This window comes from Coturnix japonica, chromosome 4, assembly GCF_054131305.1.
Source record: "Coturnix japonica strain WE chromosome 4, WE-NBRP24, whole genome shotgun sequence".
In the NCBI taxonomy this organism is placed as follows: Eukaryota; Metazoa; Chordata; class Aves; order Galliformes; family Phasianidae; genus Coturnix; species Coturnix japonica.
In genome coordinates this window covers 38,411,972-38,431,485 of record NC_140666.1, presented here as the reverse complement: position 1 = coordinate 38,431,485, position 19,514 = coordinate 38,411,972, and the positions used below count along the sequence as shown (strand labels likewise).

Genomic DNA, 19,514 nt, shown 5'->3' with positions numbered 1-19,514 from the left:
TTTCTAAAACCCTCTGGTGTGATCTGTAATTCTAGGAATTCTTCTGTCAGTAGAAGGGGGCTCCCCACTAACCCCTTATCATTCTTACAGAACTCAGAGTCAGAAACTGTTTTGTAAATAGATTTCTTCATACGATGCCAGATAAGCCAAATGCTTCCCTTGGCAATCAAAATTAAGCTATCTCCCATGAAAACAAAAATAGGAAACGTATCAGACAATGAACAGTAGATACCAGCGCTCTGTTTGCATTCAGTGCAAAGCACAGACCTTTTTGGATATCCCCCCCAAAGTCCAGGCTGACCTCTTCTTTGTGCAAAGGCGATTTCCCAACTTGCTTGTATTTGGGTGAAAGTGCTCGAGCTGTTGCTGATCAAAGGCAGGAATGCACATTCCTTTAATTGGAAACATTCTTATCAACACAAGCAAACAAAATCAACCTCGTTCTGCTGTTGAAATGTTGAAAAAAGGAAGTCACGGCTGTTGGTTTTTTGTTTATTTTTTATTTTTAGCATTGTGGATGTGGTACGTTTGTCAGCGAGAAGGGCTTGTGCTTCGTGCATAGGAGATAGGATTTAATGTCTCAGGCACATGTTTAACTAACTTTATGGACTACATCTGGGGCATTCAGCATCAGCAGAATCTGTGAAATGATTATAACGGTCATATGAAATTATTAAAAATGGAGCCCAGGGGTGATATTGTAGAGAGTGACGAGATAAATGCCCGCTCGATGAGGCACAGGCTGCTGCCTTTGCGATGCCCCAAGCCTCACGCCTGGAGCCTGGGTGGCTGCCCACGTGCAGCACTGCGCCTGATCCCAGCTGCAGGTGGGACCCAGCAGGGCTGGTGAGGGCCGCACAGTGCTGCAGAGCAGCATCACTTGGCTGGGCTGGGGCCACCTGTGTTTGCTCACTGACATGACTGCTGCTGCATCACAGCACAGCCCGCTCAATGTGAACTTGAGTGATTAACACAGCTATTACTGTGTCTATAAATAGAATTCATCTTGCAATATATTAAGTTTAATGATATAATAAATAGATTACAGCTAACTTTAATAGGAGTACAATGAATGAAGATGCGGTTCTTGAGATCTGCTGCCATTAGCGAATGTTTTGCAGGATGCATTATGTGCAATACCTCCTTCTTCCTTTGAAAAATGAATAATGTGCTAATGCTCTGTAAAGGCAAAACACAAGAAAAAACTCATAATGTTCCCACTGTGCAGAAAACAGGTGGGTATGCGAAAGTGCAGGCTGCATTAGCGACCTTAATTCTGCTCCTTGCAGTCTGTGTTATGAAAAATCTTTATGTGAGAGTTTTCCCAGTTTTGAAACAAAGCATACAAGATTTCTGCGTAGGTAACTTGCATGCAGTTGCTGTCACAGGGAATTAAAAGCATCGTGAAGCCTAGCTCCACAGATATTTTTTTCATCTATCTTTTTCTTTAACAAGGAAAGAAAAGGCTTTGGGAAGAAAATGTCTTGTTTTGCTTTCCAGTGAAATAATACACAGTTCTAATGAGACTAGCTCCCTGGAGTTTTAACATGACACGTTTAAGGAAGGTTGACATTCTACCCCCAGCCTGCAGTTCACCTTGTTGTGCTTGTTTTGTGGGAAAACCCTAATGCTTTTGTGTCCATTTTTATTTGACAGAGGCTTAAGTATGTTGTTTTAACACAACTGAGTTGCTCCTTGGTAACAACACAGCCCCCTTTTCTGGGAGGACAAAGCCTAAACTGCAGTCCCTTACCTTGTCACCTAGGACTGTATTTGGGCAAATGTGTGCTGTAGCTCTCCTGGGGCAGAACAGCCCCCAGAGCTGTTCCAGGCCAGCTGCCACCCTGCTACACTGCACAGCCATGTACTGCCTGCTGCAATGGCCTGCAGGAGGGTGCCCCCATGGACGTGGGCAGCTGTAGGCAAGAGGTTGGCTCCTTCTTAGTGCCTGTGCTGGCTTAAATGCATGTCCAGCTATAGCAGAAAGACCAGTGCCTCTAGGTGTAAATAACAGGCTTATGGACTCAGCATGGGACACGCGAGTTGCAGTTCCACATGCCTTTTCTCAGTGGTGTATTTGGCTCACAAAGTTTGTGCCCTGTGCTTGTGTACTGACTGGTTCTCCTCAGTCTGCGTGAGTTCACTTACCCAGTTTGCAGATGTTCGTGCCTGCAGAAACACAAGGGTGAGTGCTGCACGGGAAGGGGAATGCACAGGCGATGCTGGAACAGCTTGAGCTGGTGTTGTCACCAGGAAACAGTATGTGCAAATGTCCCCTCAGTAAATGGATGTGTGACAGCTGTGGCTGTAGTCCTTTCCAATAATCTAAGCAGATGTTTCAAGTTCTGTGCCCAACCAATGCAGAGGACAGGACAAATGACCTTCAGAGGGGAGTTCTGCTCTGCTGGAGACATGGGGATGCTTTATTACATTAAGCCTGTCTTTGCAGTCTCATTGATCTTGAAATGTAATTTGAAGTTTATTCTAAATATCTAATGATGAAGTCTATTCCATACACTTCATGTATAAATCCTTCTCAAAGCTATTTTTGTGGCCATTAGCTGGTATGCCTTTTGAATCCTATCACAGAATATTTAAAACTTAAATTATTTTTAAAGGCAAATGTTAAAAGGGAATGGTTTATGGGAAATGTCTGCCAAAGATATAACACCTTTGAAAGTGATATTTATAAAGTTCATACTATTCTCATAGAATCAGGAGTTATTAATAAATATTGATCTAATATTCAGTTGTTATCTATCCCTTTTTCCATCCCTGGGGAGAAAAAAGCCAAAAATATAAAGGCTGTTTACAGTTTTAGGAACTACGGTACCTTACTTTGTGTAGAAATTTAATAATATTAACATGGAAAACTTGAGTCCGACTGCAGTTTTCAGAAATACTTTGCCAAGAAACATTATGCAATTAGGAAAACAATTTAGTAACACCTATTATACTTTGTAATGCGTCCTTGCCGCTGCATTTAAGTAAGCCTTTGAAGGCTTTGTGCTGTTTCTCGTAGCACCTCCTGCCTCATGTGATGTTGCTTGCCTCGCTTCTTCTCAAACTTCAAGTCCCTCAGTTCTGCAAGTATGAATTACTGGTCCGTATTCTAGTGATTGGGTTTGCACGGCATGAGATCGTGAGCTTGAATTTGCCTGTATCTCTGTTGAGGCATACCTGTGAGTATGATCCACGCTGAGCCTCCTGCTGAAATTATGAGTAAATGGATTATAAATTTCTCCATCTAAACTGCATTTCAGGGAGTTGAGGTCCATTTTCCTCCTGCTTCTTGCCCAGGATGATGGCTGTTGATCACAAACTTGCACTCTTAAATTAATTTCTCTAAGTCTGTGCTGTCACATCGTTAATGTAATTACACATTCTACACAAATGTTTGGTGACAGCAATGTGGTAAATTATGTTATAAGCCTGTGCTGCATCCTTTCACTTTGCTGGATATTCACATATTTTCTTGAACTCATCAGCATCCTAAAACATGCATCTCGTTCTGCTTACAGATGTGAAGTTTAACCTTAAAATTTGTTCCTGTTCTGTGCTTAGGATGCCCACTAATGCATCTTAGATCATTAACAGCTGTAAGGTCTGCTTGGCCTTCACTGAACTGAATGAAACCACAAAAACATTGGCTTTCAAGTTCCCATTGGCCCATCTCATAATGCATTTAAAAAACATCTGACAATAATAGCAGTTCCCTTTTGTAGAGGAATTACTTTGTGCATGTTTAACATATACTATAGGATGGGATTTTTTCCCCTCCTCTGTCAGGATTTCACACGAGTCAGACTTGTAGCATCTGCCTTTCACATTGACTGAGCGTGGTGCTTAGTGCAGCACACCTACGTGTGTAAGAGCCCGAGCTGCAGTTAAATGTCTCAAGCAGATGGCATAAGTACCTCTCTGTGGGGCCGGATTCTTGCCTGAATGGGAGCATTTGGCAAATTAAATGAAGTATGTGGTCGGATGGAGAGGTCAAATATAGAAGACAAAGTGCCGAGTGCTGCAGCTGCCCTAATTCGATTACGGAGCAGAAGGGAAGTGCTTAAAACCTAGGCTGCTTCAAATCTGAATAAGGGAAAATAACTAAGCCTGACTGTCCTTCCTGGGTCCTCATTGCTGTCACTGGGTTAAATCATATACAGCTAAGCACTGGCCCCTCTTGATTAGGGCATTTGGTTTTCCGGGGTGGAAGAAAAAAAAAAAAAAGCAATCCTATTAGACACCACACAAAAATCCCTCTGAAATGTCTCTAAAGGAGGCAGTCTGCTAAATGTCTGCTAAATGTGCCCAGTACACAGAATCCCTTCTGGCACTGTCTTGAATGATGCATTTACCAATATTAATGGAGATACCAAACCATATTGCTCCGCACTTCCTCCTGTGCGCATTCTGTGTGCAGAAGGCACATATGTGTATGTGAAATGCCAATTATGCATGCAAACATGTTTTGTGTTTGCTGGTTTAAGCACCGGCGTCCTCCCAAAATGCCAACTGTCCATTGCCACAGCCAGACCTCTTCGTTCCAAGATGTTTCTCCAACCCCAAATCCAAAAACGTTGTCTCTTTGGCTTGTTGCACTATAATCTCTGTTCTTCTGGGGATTATATAGCTCTGCGGGTGATTTCTGTAATTCATTCTGGTCTTTCATTAGAAGGAATAGACGGTCTTAATTACAGCATGCCACATGACAGACTGGTAAAGGTGCTAGAAATGTTGCCAACAGGAAAAGAATTGGATGATGTGAATATTTATTAATTAGGAGCTGGCAGTATGACGGGAAATAAGGCTGGACTTGTGTCCAGTGGAAACTGTGTCGTTTTGGTGTGGGCATTTATCTCGGTGTCACAAATTATGTGCTGATTGGGGTTTTAGGAACTTGAAAAGTTATCTTCAGCTGTAACAAAATAAGAGCTGCCTTTGAAATGGAGCATACGTCAAGTAGGGAAATGCAGCAACTTTTGATTTATTTTCTGAAATTGTTTTATAAAGTCCAGCTATCCTCACTGTATGTTAATTTGCGATGAGCATTTACTTGATACCATTACGTATGCTTAGAGCATATTAAGTTCCTGCAGTAAAGATTATTGCAAATGTCAGTAAAGATATAAATGGATGCATCCTCTCTGCTACTTGCTGTTGGGTTCCCAGAAGTGTCTGAGGGTCAGTGGCTCAGTTGTCTGCTATTCCGTTTTCTAAGGTGGTGCAGAGTGGAGCTGTGTGACCTGCAGTGCTGTGCAGATTCATGCTAGGGTCAGTTCCCCTTGACTTACACAAGGCCTTCAATCATCTCTTATGCTGTTCCATATGACTGACATCCTGGTGTGTTCCCAATGCCGATCTCTGCTGAGGCGGGTGGGCACTCTAGGGAGGAGTGGGCACCCAACTGGAGTGTTGCTGTGCCAGGGGCTGCCAACATCACCTCCAGGCTGATGGGGATTTGTTGGTGGTGGACAGTAAAGAGCGATAATGCTATAGGGAATATTCCATGAGATCCATATGCAGTGTTTGATTTTTGCTCTTAGAAAGGTGGGCTACTCAACAAAAGGCAGTTGGGTGTGCCTGTGGATGAAGTACTTCCACATCCCCAGTGCAGTAGTGCTCTCTTCTTTCGTTCTCTGATGATTTGGGTATTAATTTGCTTCCTGTGATTATTTAATGTGTATGTGCAGCCTATGGCTTTTTCCTTCCCTTTTGCGTGTGATGTGCGAGCAAAGGAAGACGGTAATAGTCTCTAGGGATGTGTACAGCTCTCCATATCTGAAGTATGAAGTCAACTCAAGACCATTTTGTTCTCATAAAATATACAGCACTGCAGTTTAATGGATGATGGCGTAAATGCCGAGATTTGATGGGCAGAGCCATTTTCCCTGGGAGATGGAATGGGCTGAGGACTGCGTCGGCCGGGAGATGGGTAGGACTGCAGAAGCAGCGCCTGGTGTGCTGCGTGCCAACACCCAGCGAGCGCACTTAGCTGTTATAAAGTCTTAGTACAGATGAGTTTTTTTTAAAGTACTGATGAGTAGGCTGCAGGATCTTGCAGAAGGCAGTTCCTCTCTGTTAGATATGTGGTTTTCTCTACTTTTTTTCATAATATTCTGTGTGATGGAGAAGATGGTTTCCCCTCAGGCCAACAGACACAGGCTCCGTGTTTGGCGCTCGAGGCAGCCGAGCAGCCCCAGCTGCAGCACGGACAGTACAGGGCAGCGCTGCACCTTCAGCTCCCGTTCCAGGGATGCTCTGCACCGCTTCCTTTTTAGCGCTCAGACAGAAAACTTTGCAGAACAGCAACCAGGCCGAGGGGAAACTGCACGAGACGGAATATATCGTTTCAGCAACTCACCCGCCGTGCTGGTTGCAGGTAGCCGAGAGCCCACCCGCGGCCCGAGAACTTCCCTACCCTCGAGTATTAGCGTAGGGGCGTGTAGGGGCGCGCAGGTGCGGGCCGAGCGCTGTGTACCAGGTGCGCTGCCCGAGGGCTCCCGCAGCGGGGCGTCCGCTCCCTCCCACCCTGGGGCCGCTCTTGGCGCTGCAGGGGCGGCGCGACGTCCCTGGGAACCCGCACCGCCGCTGCCTAATGCGGCCCGTCGCGATGCAGCCCGCGTTACACAATCGTTGGATGCGGCTGGTGCACCTCCGGCCTCCTCAAGGCCAGTCGGGTCTATTGTTTAGCCGGGAGAGGGTAGTTCTGCATTTTTTATCCCCCCTCCCGCCATCCCCCGGCAAACTGTAGCGCGGTTCGAATAATTCTAAAATTAACCGCACTTTTGAAGGACTAATTGGTGTCCGCGGCAGGCAGCTGTGTCAGAGCGACGGCCGAGCCGGGGGCGGCGGGCTCATTATCATTAGTGGGAACGAGCTCGCTCGCCGCCGCCGGGAGCCCCGCGGGGCCGGGCTCGGGGGAAGGCCCCGACGGCGCGGGGAGGGGCGGTGGGCGCGGAGCTCCCGGCCCGCAGTGCCGCGGCAAGGCGGCTGCGGGGGCGGGCGGAGGGAGGAGGGACGGCGGGAGGAGGGACGGGGCGGGAGCCGGGGGAAGGGAGGGAGGGGAGACGGGAGAGAGCCGGCTCCGCGCCGTGCAGCATCGGGCCGAGCGGTGCCGTGCCAAGCCGAGCCGAGCCGCCCTAGTGCCCGCCGCCGCCGCCGCGGCCGAGCATGTCGGGTCGGGAGGCGGTGAGCTACCTGCCGGAGAAGGGGCTGTACTGCCAGCGCCTGCCCGGCCGCCGGACGCGCAAGGGAAAGCGCGCCGACACCATGGGCTTCTACGGCACCCTCAAGATGATCTTCTATAAAGTGAGTACCCCGCGCCGCGCGTCCCCGCCCGAGGGCTGCAGTGCGCAGGGACGCGGCGGGGCGGGCGGCTCGCTGCCTTCGTGCTGCCTGTATGCCGCCTGTATGCTGCCTACATGCCGCCCGTATGCCGCCTGTATGCTGCCTACATGCCGCCTGCCCGCCGCGCCGGTCCGCCCTCCACCCGCACCGCAATCCCAATTATCGCAGCGAACGGCGTCGGAGGGAACCTGCGCTTTCCCGGCGGCCGCCTGCGTGCTCGCGGGGACACGCAGCCCTTCCGCAGTTCCTCTCTGGTGGTTGCAGCAATGCCTTCCCTGGCCGCGTCTCGTCGCCGGAGCTCCCGGCTGCGGAGAAAGTTTTATCTTCTCCATGTGCTAAATGACGGTTTTCACGCGTATTTGCGTAGCGCCTCCCGAGATGCCGAAAGTCCGCCCGTGCGGCGGACCCGAGGGGAAAGTTCCTTAAAATGCCGGAAAATAAGACGAGAAAGAGATCGTTGAAATCGTTAGGCGAACGGCCGTGGAACCATACGTAAGAATCGCACGTTGTTGCCGTTGCTACCGCGAAGGAGTTGGTCCGGGTGGCCGCTCACCGCGCTGCGGGCTCCGTACTCGGTGCTATAGTGAGGTGCGCTCCCGGAAACTGCGTGTGTCTGTGCTGCGAGCCGGAGAGGCAGCGATAGGAGCCTGTCGGCAAGGTAGTGCCCTTCCGCACCAAAAGCCCCTTCTGAACAGTCCGCCCGTGCTAAAAAGCCTCTCGCGTACGCTGCCGGCGGTTGGCCTGGCACGGCGACGGAAGACGGTGCTGCTGGTTTAGCGGCGATGCTCGCAGCCCGTCTCCAGGGGAAGCCCCGGGGCTGCTCCTCCCGGGCGCTGGGGATACGAGCAGCACAGGGAGGTTGGGGTTCGGCAGCGCCCGAGGCGTCCTGCTCCGTGCTGCCATCGGGACACGCCGCGCCGTCCCGTGTGGGCACGGCGGGGACACGGTGTGCGGCTGCGGGGTGCGAGGGATGCGCCCTCCGGCTCCCTGCTCTGTAACCGGCCGCACTGTCTGCAATGGCTGTTTGGGTAGGGAAAGTGAAAAAAAAAACACAAAAAAAACCCCAAAAAACCAAGAAAAAAAACCAACAAGGCAAAATAAGGTGGACCATCCTGTTTGGATTTTGATTTGGTTTTAATTGTAGGCAGTGGACTGATGTGAAAAATGGTTAAATAAATGTACCGTAACACAGTATCAGATCGGTGTCGTACATAAGATACTTTTAAACCCTGTATCTTAAATATGACATTGGGGGGGCCTGGGGGGGGAAGGAAGATGCTGAAATGGAAGTGTGAGTTGTTGCACAGGTAGCTGGTGCGCTTTGCAGCTGACAGATGTGAGCAGCACTAAGTATCCTTCTGCTGGATGAAGTGCTCCAGTGCATCGCTCCTTCAAAACATAAAGCAACAAAACCCACACAAACTGTTTAGCGTAGCAGCGTCTCACTGGGTCCAGGAGCCTGCAGTTACAGATTACCCAAATACGTGGAAAGTAATCCTTGTTTGTCTGACTGGATAAATATGGCTTTCCTTGGTTTCCATCACTCTGATAATTTTTGCAGACCGGCTTCCCCTGTGAGCAGCTGCCCTGCTCGTTATTTGGTTTTGATCAGATTTAATTGCGGGTGACATTCGGGAGCGAGATTTACTGCTTTTCATCCTTTCCCTTTTGGTGAAAACGCCCGTTCCTCTCTGGGTCGGTTTTACTGCAGTTCCATGAATGTTGTCATACTACAACTTTAAAATAAAAGTGTGGATGAAAGAAAAGACGTATTTGAATTTATGTAGGCCAGACAATGAGTATTTGCTTTATAATGCTTAGAGCTTAGCTAGAATTTAACATTTGCATGTGACTTTTAGCAGTGAATCTGGGCATAGAGAAGGAAGGGGTTTGGCTTAGGATTTCCCCTCCCCTCCCTGGAGAACAGAGAGGGACCAGTTCAGTAAATAAAGCGACACAGAGTTACACACGGTTTTAAGCGTTTGAAATGTGGGAATTAAAGGAATATAATTCCAAAGGGTTTTGGACCTCAAACAGCATTTTTGTGTACATGCACTGTATAAAAATATGCATGGAGTATCGTTAGCTAAAGCCAGAAACTAAAACATTGCTTTGAATGATCTGAGCATCATCTTTGTTGAAATCCACTATTAAAGTACAAAGTAGAAACAGATTAATTTTACAGAAGTATGCTTAAGTACGGCCTGTCATGTCACTAAACCCATCTTGTTACTCTTTTCCCTCACCTTGCAGATGAAGAGAAAGTTGGACCATGGCTCCGAGGTCCGTTCTTTCTCTCTGGGGAAGAAACCCTGCAAAGTCTCAGAATACACAAGGTAATTAAATGCAGTAACAGACTGCCAGTTCATGATTCTTGGGTCTATCTGTCTCTCCAGTCACAGTGCCTGGGTCGTTGCTTCTCTTAATGCTAAAGTGCTGCAGAGCAGAGAAAGGGGCTGTATCAATGTTCATGTGTGTTCATGTGTTGTTTAGCTAATTTAAGTCATCTATGTTGAAGATGAGTTTTAATGAAGTAGCCAGACTTGTGCATTTGTTAGGTTAGACTTGTGCATTTGTTTGGCTGAGGTTTGTGTCCAGTTCTAAATATAGCGTACCTGTTTACTTAGAGACTTTTCAAGGGCCGAATCATTCGTGGGTATAAAATCAATCAGCCTGTTAAAAAGGGACATAATGATAAACCTTAAGACTATTACAAACTGTGATCAAATGTATCACTTTGCTATGGCAACAGGAACGAGAGAATGGAAATTTATGTAGGCAGAGCAGACCATCTGATCTTAGTGGGAACACGCGTGTACTTGCTGTCCACAGTGTGGAATTACGGAGGGCTGTGGTGTGCTGCTGTGCTCCTGCCCGGTGCCACATGGCACACAGCGTGCCCCTCACCCCAGTCAGACCCAAACAGGAGAGGCGGGCTGGCAGAGGAGGCCCTGGATGCACGTGGTACAGCTGCAGCTCCTACTACATAGTTGCCATAACAATTGTGCTCTCATGCTGCACTGCTTTCCGTTAGTTTTGAATTTACACCATTACACATTTTTTTCCCCTGTAAGAAGCATCGTCCCCCCCTACAAGCATTATGCTTGCCTCCTAAATGTGACTGGGGATGTTATTTTTGCTCAATATGCTGTTGTAGCATTCGAACACTGATGGATCTCTCAGAAGTAACCTATATTTTATATCTCTTCCCTGAAGAGGTTTGTCAGCTGGTGAGTGAGAAGTTAGGACAGCGTGGGGAAACAGGTTCCCTAGTTGCTTTTCGGATACGTAAACACTGCAGCAGAGAAAGAGAGACAGAGCTTTGTTGCCCAGAAGCATGTATTACAGTCTCTACCTCTCACGAGCTGTGGCTTCTCCAGGCTTTTCTGTTCTTCTCACAGCAAAGTGCTTTGTTCACCCACCCATTCTTCATGTGGCATATCGTTCCCTGCACTCATGTAAAAGCAAACAGTTCAGGAACAACGAAAGTACGCTTTTTGTCACGTGTATCTGTCATGTTCAAAGGAACCGCTGCACTCACTCAGCTTCCACAGAAACCTGGCTGGCCCTTACAGGTGATTGAAAGCAAACAGAAAAAATAAAGCATGGCCAAAAATCTTGCTGTTTAATCTCAGGTCAAAGAAAAGACACTTTTAGGTCTTGCTCTGAATAGCTGGTTTTGAATGAGAACCAGTTTACCACAGAAGAAATTAAAGTGTACCTGTTCTTCTGTGGGCTCAAGGCTATGTAATTGTTCAGATACAACATAAGCTGAAGCTAAGAGCCTTATTCTGCAGCTGAAATGATAGGCCTTGGCACCGTCACTGTACAGGTGATGAGAATGGGTAGGCTGTAAATACAGATTTTGTTTTAGAAAGATGTTTTCTGTTGTCATTGATTGGATTTTAAGTCATTATTGGCATAAAAGAATCCTTAAATAACATCTTATCCTCTCTCTTTAACTGTTCAATTATATTTTCTGTAATAATGTTTAGGCAAATAATGTGGCTCTTGTGTCTGCTTTTTCATTTTCCCTGAGATCAGACACTCTTTAACTTGGCAGGTCTGATGAACTTTGTTTGCATATGCTAGGTAAAGCCAGTAAATGAGTGCCATTAAGAGGAGCCCTGATCTCCGAAACAGTATTTTTTATATCACATTATCTTTATGTTGTTATTCAATAAAATTAGCAGCAAAACAAACAAACAAAGCAAACAACCACAAAAAAACCCCAAGCCTATTGAAATCATTCTTTACTTTTCTTTACCTATTTGGGTAAACAGCCAACCGTGCTATGATTGTCCTTCAGAACAGGGAAGATTCAAGAGTGAAAAACGTGTAGATTATGATGAGATAAATATGAAAATGAACCTGCTTTGCATCATTGGAAGCTATTGTAGCCAGTGAAATGTCAGTGAAGCCCTGAAGCTCCTACCTGCTGAAGAGTTGGGCTTATCATAAATAAAAGGATTTTTTTTTTGGAGTCCCACAACTGTATTCAGAATCATGATGTTTGTGAAAGCACCATCCTGCAGTTCCAGATTTCCTGCTAGGGAATACAATGTTGGCGTTCTGTGAACAAAGTACTTTACATTATGTGTAAAAAAAAAAGAAAAAGAAAGAGGATAACTCAGTCAGCTGTATTACGGTAGACTCTTACAATAGCAGCTTAATCCCAGCTTTTTTTTTAATAAAGCCCCATCCCATATGAATGAGTTGTTTTTTAACGTGGCAGTCTGCAAAAAACAAGCTGTAATTCAGGGAGCACCTTTGGCTCCCCTTCGCTTCAGCCCCCTTTGGTTCCTGTGTCCTCCATCAACACACAAACTTTAAAACTCTAACGAGTGCTTCCAAGGCCAACTTCAATCACAAGGGCAGTGGAATGGTTTGATACTTGTAGCTCTCTGTCAACAAAATGCATTAAGAGCTAACGATAGATATTTTTCTGTTTGTTGGTAAAGCAGCAATAGCACATTACAGCAGATGAGACTCTTAACTGGCTCCCTGTATCCCAGTCAGTACATTGAGAACAGTCAGAAAGCACTAATGCAGCCCACAAGAAAAGCAAGAAAAGGAGTATGTGACGGTGCATCCTTAAGACAACATGGTGGGCAGTTGATGGAGCAGCCATTTTTTGGCCTTGGTAGATTAGTGCTGTAGTGGTAGAAATGATTTTTTGGGAGCAAGGCATGAGAAGGCATCAGAGAAACTCGTGCTTCAGGCAACCAACAGAATGTTTTCATGTTGTTGATGTTGCAGGAAGTTTAAGGCGCTTTAAGTAAAATTAAGTAATAGCTGCAACTTCTGTACTAGTTTTTGTGCTGTAGACGCTGTTTTTTTCCCTCAATGTTTTACATGCATCTTTCACTTTGTATTCCAGTACCACAGGGCTGGTGCCATGCTCTGCCACACCGACCACTTTCGGGGACCTGAGGGCAGCCAATGGCCAGGGGCAGCAGCGCCGCCGCATTACATCTGTGCAGCCACCCACGGGCCTTCAGGAATGGCTGAAAATGTTTCAGGTAACTTGCACTTAAAGAAAGCAGCTTAACTCCATGACTGAAGCAAAAGGCTGCTTCAGTGAAGGCAGTCCTCACTGTATATCCCGCAATGTTCCCAGCATTGATTTTGTGTACTGTTGAAAAAACAAATGGGCATCAACTTCAAGGAAATGCAGCTGCCCGTTTTAGCAAGTTACTGTAGAAACTCACAAAAAATACTGTGTTCTCTGGTTTCTTAATAAAATAGCCCATACAGTTTGATGCTTTCACATTTTCTGCAAATTCAGTCCAGCATGTTACGGCTGCCTCCGTGGCCTCAAGCAAACTGGAGACATTTTCACTGGGAGACTGGCAGGCGGGAGCGTGTGGTTTGCCTCAGCGTAGGTATAGCACTAAATTTATCCCAAGTCTGCTGTCTTCTAAGAATAGAAAGAAATGTTTAGGAAAAATAGGTTAAATGGAAACTTAGTGTGTATTTTTCAGATGTTTGAGTACTGAACACAGTGTCAGCTGGTACACAGGCGTACATTGAGGATGGGGTAGAAAGAGGCTTTCTGTATCTTTCCAACAGCCTTCAACAACGTCTAAAACTTATTGTGACCAATAAGCAGAGAAACCAAAACCCAGTGGTATGAGGGACACTTGCACAGTGGAAGCTGACACCTGGGTGACACTGCATTGGGAGCAGCTGAGCCAATTGGGTGTGCATTAATGCAGACACACCTTGGGGCAGGGCAGTGCTTGTAGGGCACAGAGAGCGTCAGGGAGCTCCGCTGTGCAGCTGTGCACCGTGTTCTTAAGGAGGGATGACTTCCAGTCATTGATTTGAGAAACGGAAATATTGTGTCTTCAAATCTTGATTAATAAACTGTTACTTCTAAAAATGTTTCCAGAAGGAATAAGTAACTAATGCAGGCATAGTTTCAATTATGATGACATTTCCAAAGATAGAACAACAATGTTGTAGATACAGTAGCGAGCATACAATTTTGCAGGCGGGAGTGTGCTTGGGGCTTGATTCATGCTGCCACACAGTACCATTGATCTCAATCACTGTCACGGCTGAGCATTAAAATAATAATGGAGAACTCCTTTCCCTCTTTTATTTTCACACGTTTATGATCTGCATAAAACAGTGGAAGTTTGGAGCTGAGGTGTTCTTGTACACATCATTCATGCTCGTGTGTAATTGTAGTAGCGTGTCTTAAGGCTGTCCATAGAAATGCGTCTTTTTAACCCTTAATTGTGTTTGAATGGTATTTTGTATGTATGATACTTAATGTAGTTCTGTGTTGTATCTTAATATGCTGATAAAGCTTTTAAGCTAAGGAAAGCTATTTTGTTACATATAGGGACATGCTGTGCATTTTCTCGGATAAGATCAATGGTTGTCAGTAGCTACTTGTTAAAAAAAAACAATGAAAGGCTGAAATGTTTGAGAGTGGGATGCATGCATGGCAGTACGAGCAGTGCTACCTCACAAAAAGTCTGTAAGCCCACGGGAAGTCTGCCTGTAATGGAGTTCTTGTTGGTTTTGGTTCTGTAGTGGAGGAACGATGCTCCCCATTAAGTTAAATAATGAGGTATTTTCAGTTTGTGAAAATACAGTAAGGATTTTCTGTAGTAATTCCCAAGCCCTGATATGGACTCTTGAGAGAAAGAAGCCTCTCTTTACTAACTAGGGACCATCAAGTAGCACTCAGTGATAGTAGCTGCTCTTACTGATAGTTTGTACTGCGTTCACAAAGGGAGTCCTTTACTTTGGAACAGAAAGCCTTCAGAGTCACGTGCATGCCAACCACCCTCATTTTCCATGTTTTTATTTTCTGCATGAGTTTCATGAAGGTGGTGAGTTTTACCTGTTGAAATGATGAAAGCACAGTGTCCAAGTCAGGGGAGGTAGCTCTTCCCAGAGAGAAGAATCAAATGGCACGTGCAGCATCGTTCTTGCAACGCCACGCTTTTACAGTTCAGAAACAGAGATGGGAGGCCTTGCTTCTTTATGTACTTTATGCCTCCAATGCCTGTTAATTGATCCTATCATATTTTATGTGAAAATATATTTCCAATTAATTTTAAAGCTAAGTTTCCAGGGGCACGTTAGCTGGATGTATGTCCTGCTTGAAGCAAGAACCAAACTTTGGCAGAAATTCTCAGATACTTGGAGGTCCCTGGCCTGTACATTGGCCTTCAGTCCCTCTCTTCTGTTTACTTCTTTGGGGAAGGGATGTAGGGAGGGTTCAAATTTAAAGGCAAAAGAATTCAAATACTAAGAAAACAAGATGTCCTCTATGTTTGTGGGTTTTAAAATTTATTTTCATACATTACCGCTGCTGTTCTGTTTTGTAGTTGACCTAAGCCTTTCATTTTGAAAATGACAAAAACTAATGCAGAAGGGAGAAACAGTTGGAAGCATGTTTGCACTTTCCCTTTAAAAATGAAGCTGTATATTGATTTCAGTGAAATGTTAGTCTGGAAACAGAAACAGAAAAGCATTGTGATAGGTTTGAGCCATTTAATTTCTTAAAGGCCCATTTATTTTTCTGTTTTCCACTGACTCTTTGCTTCAGGTTTTTTTAATGTCTGCTACAGGAGTTTTAAAAACCTGGTGACCAAATGCATCATGACAAGGTTTCTTCTTTTACAATGAACTTGTTTTTATTTTATTTGGAACAGGAAATGTTTTTAAGTCACCAACTCGCTTGTGACAAGGGAAAAGATCAGCTGCGTGCTAAATTCAGTCAGTGACAGTACTGCTTTACATCTTACATTCAGTTTTTTTCTCTTCATTGTTCCTACTTTGCATACTTACAGTGTTAGGTAACTTGACCAAAACCTTGAATTTTCTGGAGCTGTCTTGGGGCATTCGTAACAGTGTTGCAGTTGTTCCAAAGGCAGTAAGTACAGGCAATGGTTTTGAGTAACTAGTGAAGGCTATTATTTTATCTCAGATTGGAAACATTGCTTTCTCTGTGGTTTAAACAGTGCCCAAAACCTCTTGTCACTGTTGGCTGGCGAGAATACTCTTTCTTTCCTTTATGTAAAGAGCTGTCTGAGCCACTGCAATTCTCATTACTTTATGTTCTTCACTTTGTGCTCTTGCAAAGACACTTGTGAATGCATAAATGCATAGGGCTGAGTAGCCCACCTCTTACATGAAGCAGGCAGTGGAGATGATATCATCGCCAGCATTACGGCATCTTCTCCTTTATGGTTACAAGTTCAAGGTCTTGGTGTTAATGTCCAGAATGGGAAGGACACACACTGTAGCAGCATGCTGCTTTGGGCTGTTTCACCCATACCAGTTTGGTTGGGAGCAGAAATGGGGACTGCAGCCAATCCCCTGGTCATCCCTGCTCATACCTTCAGCTCAGGTGGCAGAGCAGCTCTGGCACGTACAAGCTAGGTTCCCTTTGGGAGAAGCCACTGCCAGCTTACAGCAGGGACACAGCTGTCACTGCTCCTCCAGGAGCAGGCGAGTCTGGGGGAACCTCCAGCCCAGCTCAGCTTCAGTCACCCCCTGCTCCCAGCCCCCCTGTTGTAGCAGGCTGCTCACTGGTATGGCCTTTCCTCCAGGGGATTTTGCTCACGTGCTCTGTGTACCAAGGCTGGGATCACCTCTGAGCTGTCTGGAACTCAGTCACTAGCCTGAGCTGGGCGGCAGCAGGACGTGCAACAGCCCTTTCTGCAAGTCTGTGTGAAACAGCACACCTCTGTTAGCACAGCGCAGTCACAAAGAATAGCACTCTGAAATTGTACCGCAGCGTAACATGTTTAAAATAGGCGTCCTTAAGTTACCTATAATAGAAGAAAAATCTAATTGCTGCAAGCTGTAATTGTGCAAACTGGAGTTAACAGGTTGGGGCTGTGTGACAGAAGAGCATAGCTCACAGCAGAGGCACAGAAACAGGAGAAGATGGTGAAAGGATGAGTGGCAAGTCAGACAGGCAGGATGAGGTGGAAGTTGTAGGAGCAGCAGAGATGTTTATGTTGATATGAAGCTGTTTTGCATGCCTTATAAAGACAGGAAGGAGGGCTGTGCACAAGAGCACAGGGAAAGATGAAGGGCCATTTTTCAGGTACGCAGTGCTGTGGCTGCAGTAGCTGCATGCCGAATGAGGGATGGTGTGAGCAGTCAGAAGGCCGGGGCTGAAGGAACAGGACCTCCTGGGGACCTGAGGGAAAGACGGGACTCCTTGTTTGGGAACCTCAAATATTCAGCTCACATATTCAGCTGTATGTGCTGACTGTAGCTGGGGGTCTCTTTGGTTATTTGGCAGACTAAGGGGGCAATGTCCCAGAGCAAACAACTTTAGCAGCTGATAGCTTGAGAACAGCCTTAGGTAGCTGCCTGCAGCCACCCCATAACGATGACTGGACAGATGAAAGCGGGTGCTGCTTGTATTCATTAGCATCTCTTTTCCCTTCTTGTATTTTCTCTGTTCTCTTTTCTGTTCGGCTCTGCATTGCATTTTAAAAATAGAAACTTAGGAGAATTACAGATTAAGATAGTGCACAGAGAAATTATTAATGTCTTCACAACTGTCATCCATGCTTACCACAGCGATATGCAACGGTATTCAGGTTGATTTGTCTTAATTTATTGTAGCTGCTTATAAATTAAGAGCAGACTGACCTTGGAAACTTAGAGTAGGAGAAAGTAGCACAGGTGTGGTTTTTCCTTTTTTTGTTTAATTCTCCTAAATTCAAAGGTGATTGACAGCTAAGATGACAGATTCCAACTGTTTGTACCTAAAGGCAGCTAAACTTGGGGTTACTGACACAAACAGTTGGAAAGTTGGTGAGGTAAACAGCTCTTCAGTACACGATGTATGGAGAGCTGCTCCATGAAGCAAATGTTGCTATCGAAAGAAACTTCACGCAAATGTTGTATTGCAGAGACCAGAGTTAATTGTTAGTTCAAGAGAGCAGGAATTTACAGCGTGAGCAATAAGAGCCCTTAGATACATGGCAGATTAGAACAGAAATCTTAATTCTAAGGTATTTTGCCCTTTGTTTTGTTTTAATTTCAGCTGGGCTCTTACCATAACTGCAATATAATTTCCATGCGTTAATTTACTTGTAAATGTCACTCTGGAAGACACTGAAGAATGTGAATGTGAATTTGCTCTCAAAAACTGACATCTCATTTTTTCTCCTCTCTGAGGCGTTGTTCATGCTCTAATTCTGTTGCTAAATCAGTTAGCAGTGGCTCTTGGTTTCTTTTTCCCTGTAGAAATGATTTTTTCCTTAAATTATTTTCACATAACGAATCTAAACTCTATGATGAGCACAGATGAGTTTGAGGCACCGTTTTTCAGATGTGCGGTATATTCAGTTACTATTTTTTCCTACAGATGATGCTGCTGTTAATCTGCTGTGCTCTCAGATGAGCGCCTTATAAAATCTTCAGATTTTATGGTGCCCATTAGTCAAAATGTGAAGTAAGAAAATTACCAGCTGAAATTCCCTGTTTATTCAAGTGTAAATTGATACCTACAAATATGTGTTGCTTTTTAGCCAGGATTCTGAAACACAGCATTGCCACATAGGGACACACCGTAGTAACAAGCAGGCAGTGTATTTCTGGAGGAAGTTCCTTTCCTCTCATTCCATTTCAAGCTTTTGGTCTGTCAGATGATACATCAAGGTTAAAAGTTACCTCACTTGAATGTACAATGGAGAAAGAACAAATTTTGTTTCAACCCCTTTGTTGTCAGTAACATGTGCATAAATTTCATCAACTTCAAAAGAAGCTTAATTATTTTAATTATTATTATTAAATATTATTATCTTCTTAATTGCTAATCTATATGTGTGTGTATTACAAATTCTTCCTTAGCTTAAGAATCAATGTAGTAATTTTGAATACTTTGCTTTGATTAACTTCTCATTTTTGTGTAATTTACCTGAGCTGGCTTTTTGTATGCTTGTGCATAGGTCGACAAGGGAACTTAACTTGCATTTTTGGCAACGCAGCGGCACTTACTAATATAAGCTAAGCTTGTTGGTTTTGTTTTTTCTTACAGAGCTGGAGTGGACCAGAGAAATTACTTGCTTTAGATGAACTCATTGACAGTTGTGAACCAACACAAGTGAAACACATGATGCAAGTGATAGAACCCCAGTTTCAAAGAGACTTCATTTCCTTGCTCCCAAAAGAGGTGAGAAATAGAGGTTCAAGTCACCACCTTTCAAATACTTCCTTGCTCATTGTGGCATTCATTTTTTTTCCAACATAGTGATGTAAACTGATGTTAAAAAGGTCCCTAAGTCACCTTTATGTTGCAGTTCTGATACCTGGAAATATGGATGACTTCTTAAACAAAATCCCCGTAGTTTTCAGGTATCTCTGTATCTTAATTGGGCTGGCTTTATTTTTATATTTAGAACTAGTTCTTTCAGAAAATACACACAAAAGAATCCTCTCCAGCTGCATGACCTTTCTGCACAGTGTTCTGGAAGTATAAGCATTACCATTTAATGCTTTAAGTAATGTGCTTCTTTTGTGAATATTATTTTTAATTTTTTTTTTAAACAAACTAAGTCCTAAAGTCTACATCAATAAACCCCACCAAAAGTAAGCTCAGAAAAGCCCCTCTTACTAAGGATAAAGCCAAACCCTAATTAACTGGATATATTGCAGTAAATCCTTTTCTGCAAATC

General features: G+C 44.8%; 1 protein-coding gene and 1 long non-coding RNA gene across 7 annotated transcripts in view; one reads left to right on the top strand and one right to left on the bottom strand.

Annotated features, from left to right (window-relative positions):
* The window catches only part of FBXW7 (F-box and WD repeat domain containing 7), a 155,866-nt gene that overhangs the window by 116,873 nt on the left and 19,479 nt on the right, over positions 1–19,514 (top strand). For 5 of the 6 annotated variants that reach the window (XM_015861319.2, XM_015861323.2, XM_015861320.3 and 2 more), the window contains 3 exons: positions 9,601–9,683; positions 12,728–12,869; positions 18,878–19,012. In XM_015861319.2, the coding sequence (XP_015716805.2) occupies positions 9,601–9,683; positions 12,728–12,869; positions 18,878–19,012 (360 nt within the window). Of the gene's footprint in view, positions 1–6,943; positions 7,309–9,600; positions 9,684–12,727; positions 12,870–18,877; positions 19,013–19,514 lie in introns of those variants that run through there. The other variant, XM_015861325.3, reaches the window with a different exon arrangement.
* Positions 2,839–8,030, bottom strand: LOC146761033 (uncharacterized). The gene is made up of 2 exons (XR_014945299.1): positions 7,536–8,030; positions 2,839–6,325 (listed from the first exon to the last, which is right to left on the bottom strand). It is a non-coding gene; the product is annotated as an uncharacterized LOC146761033 (long non-coding RNA).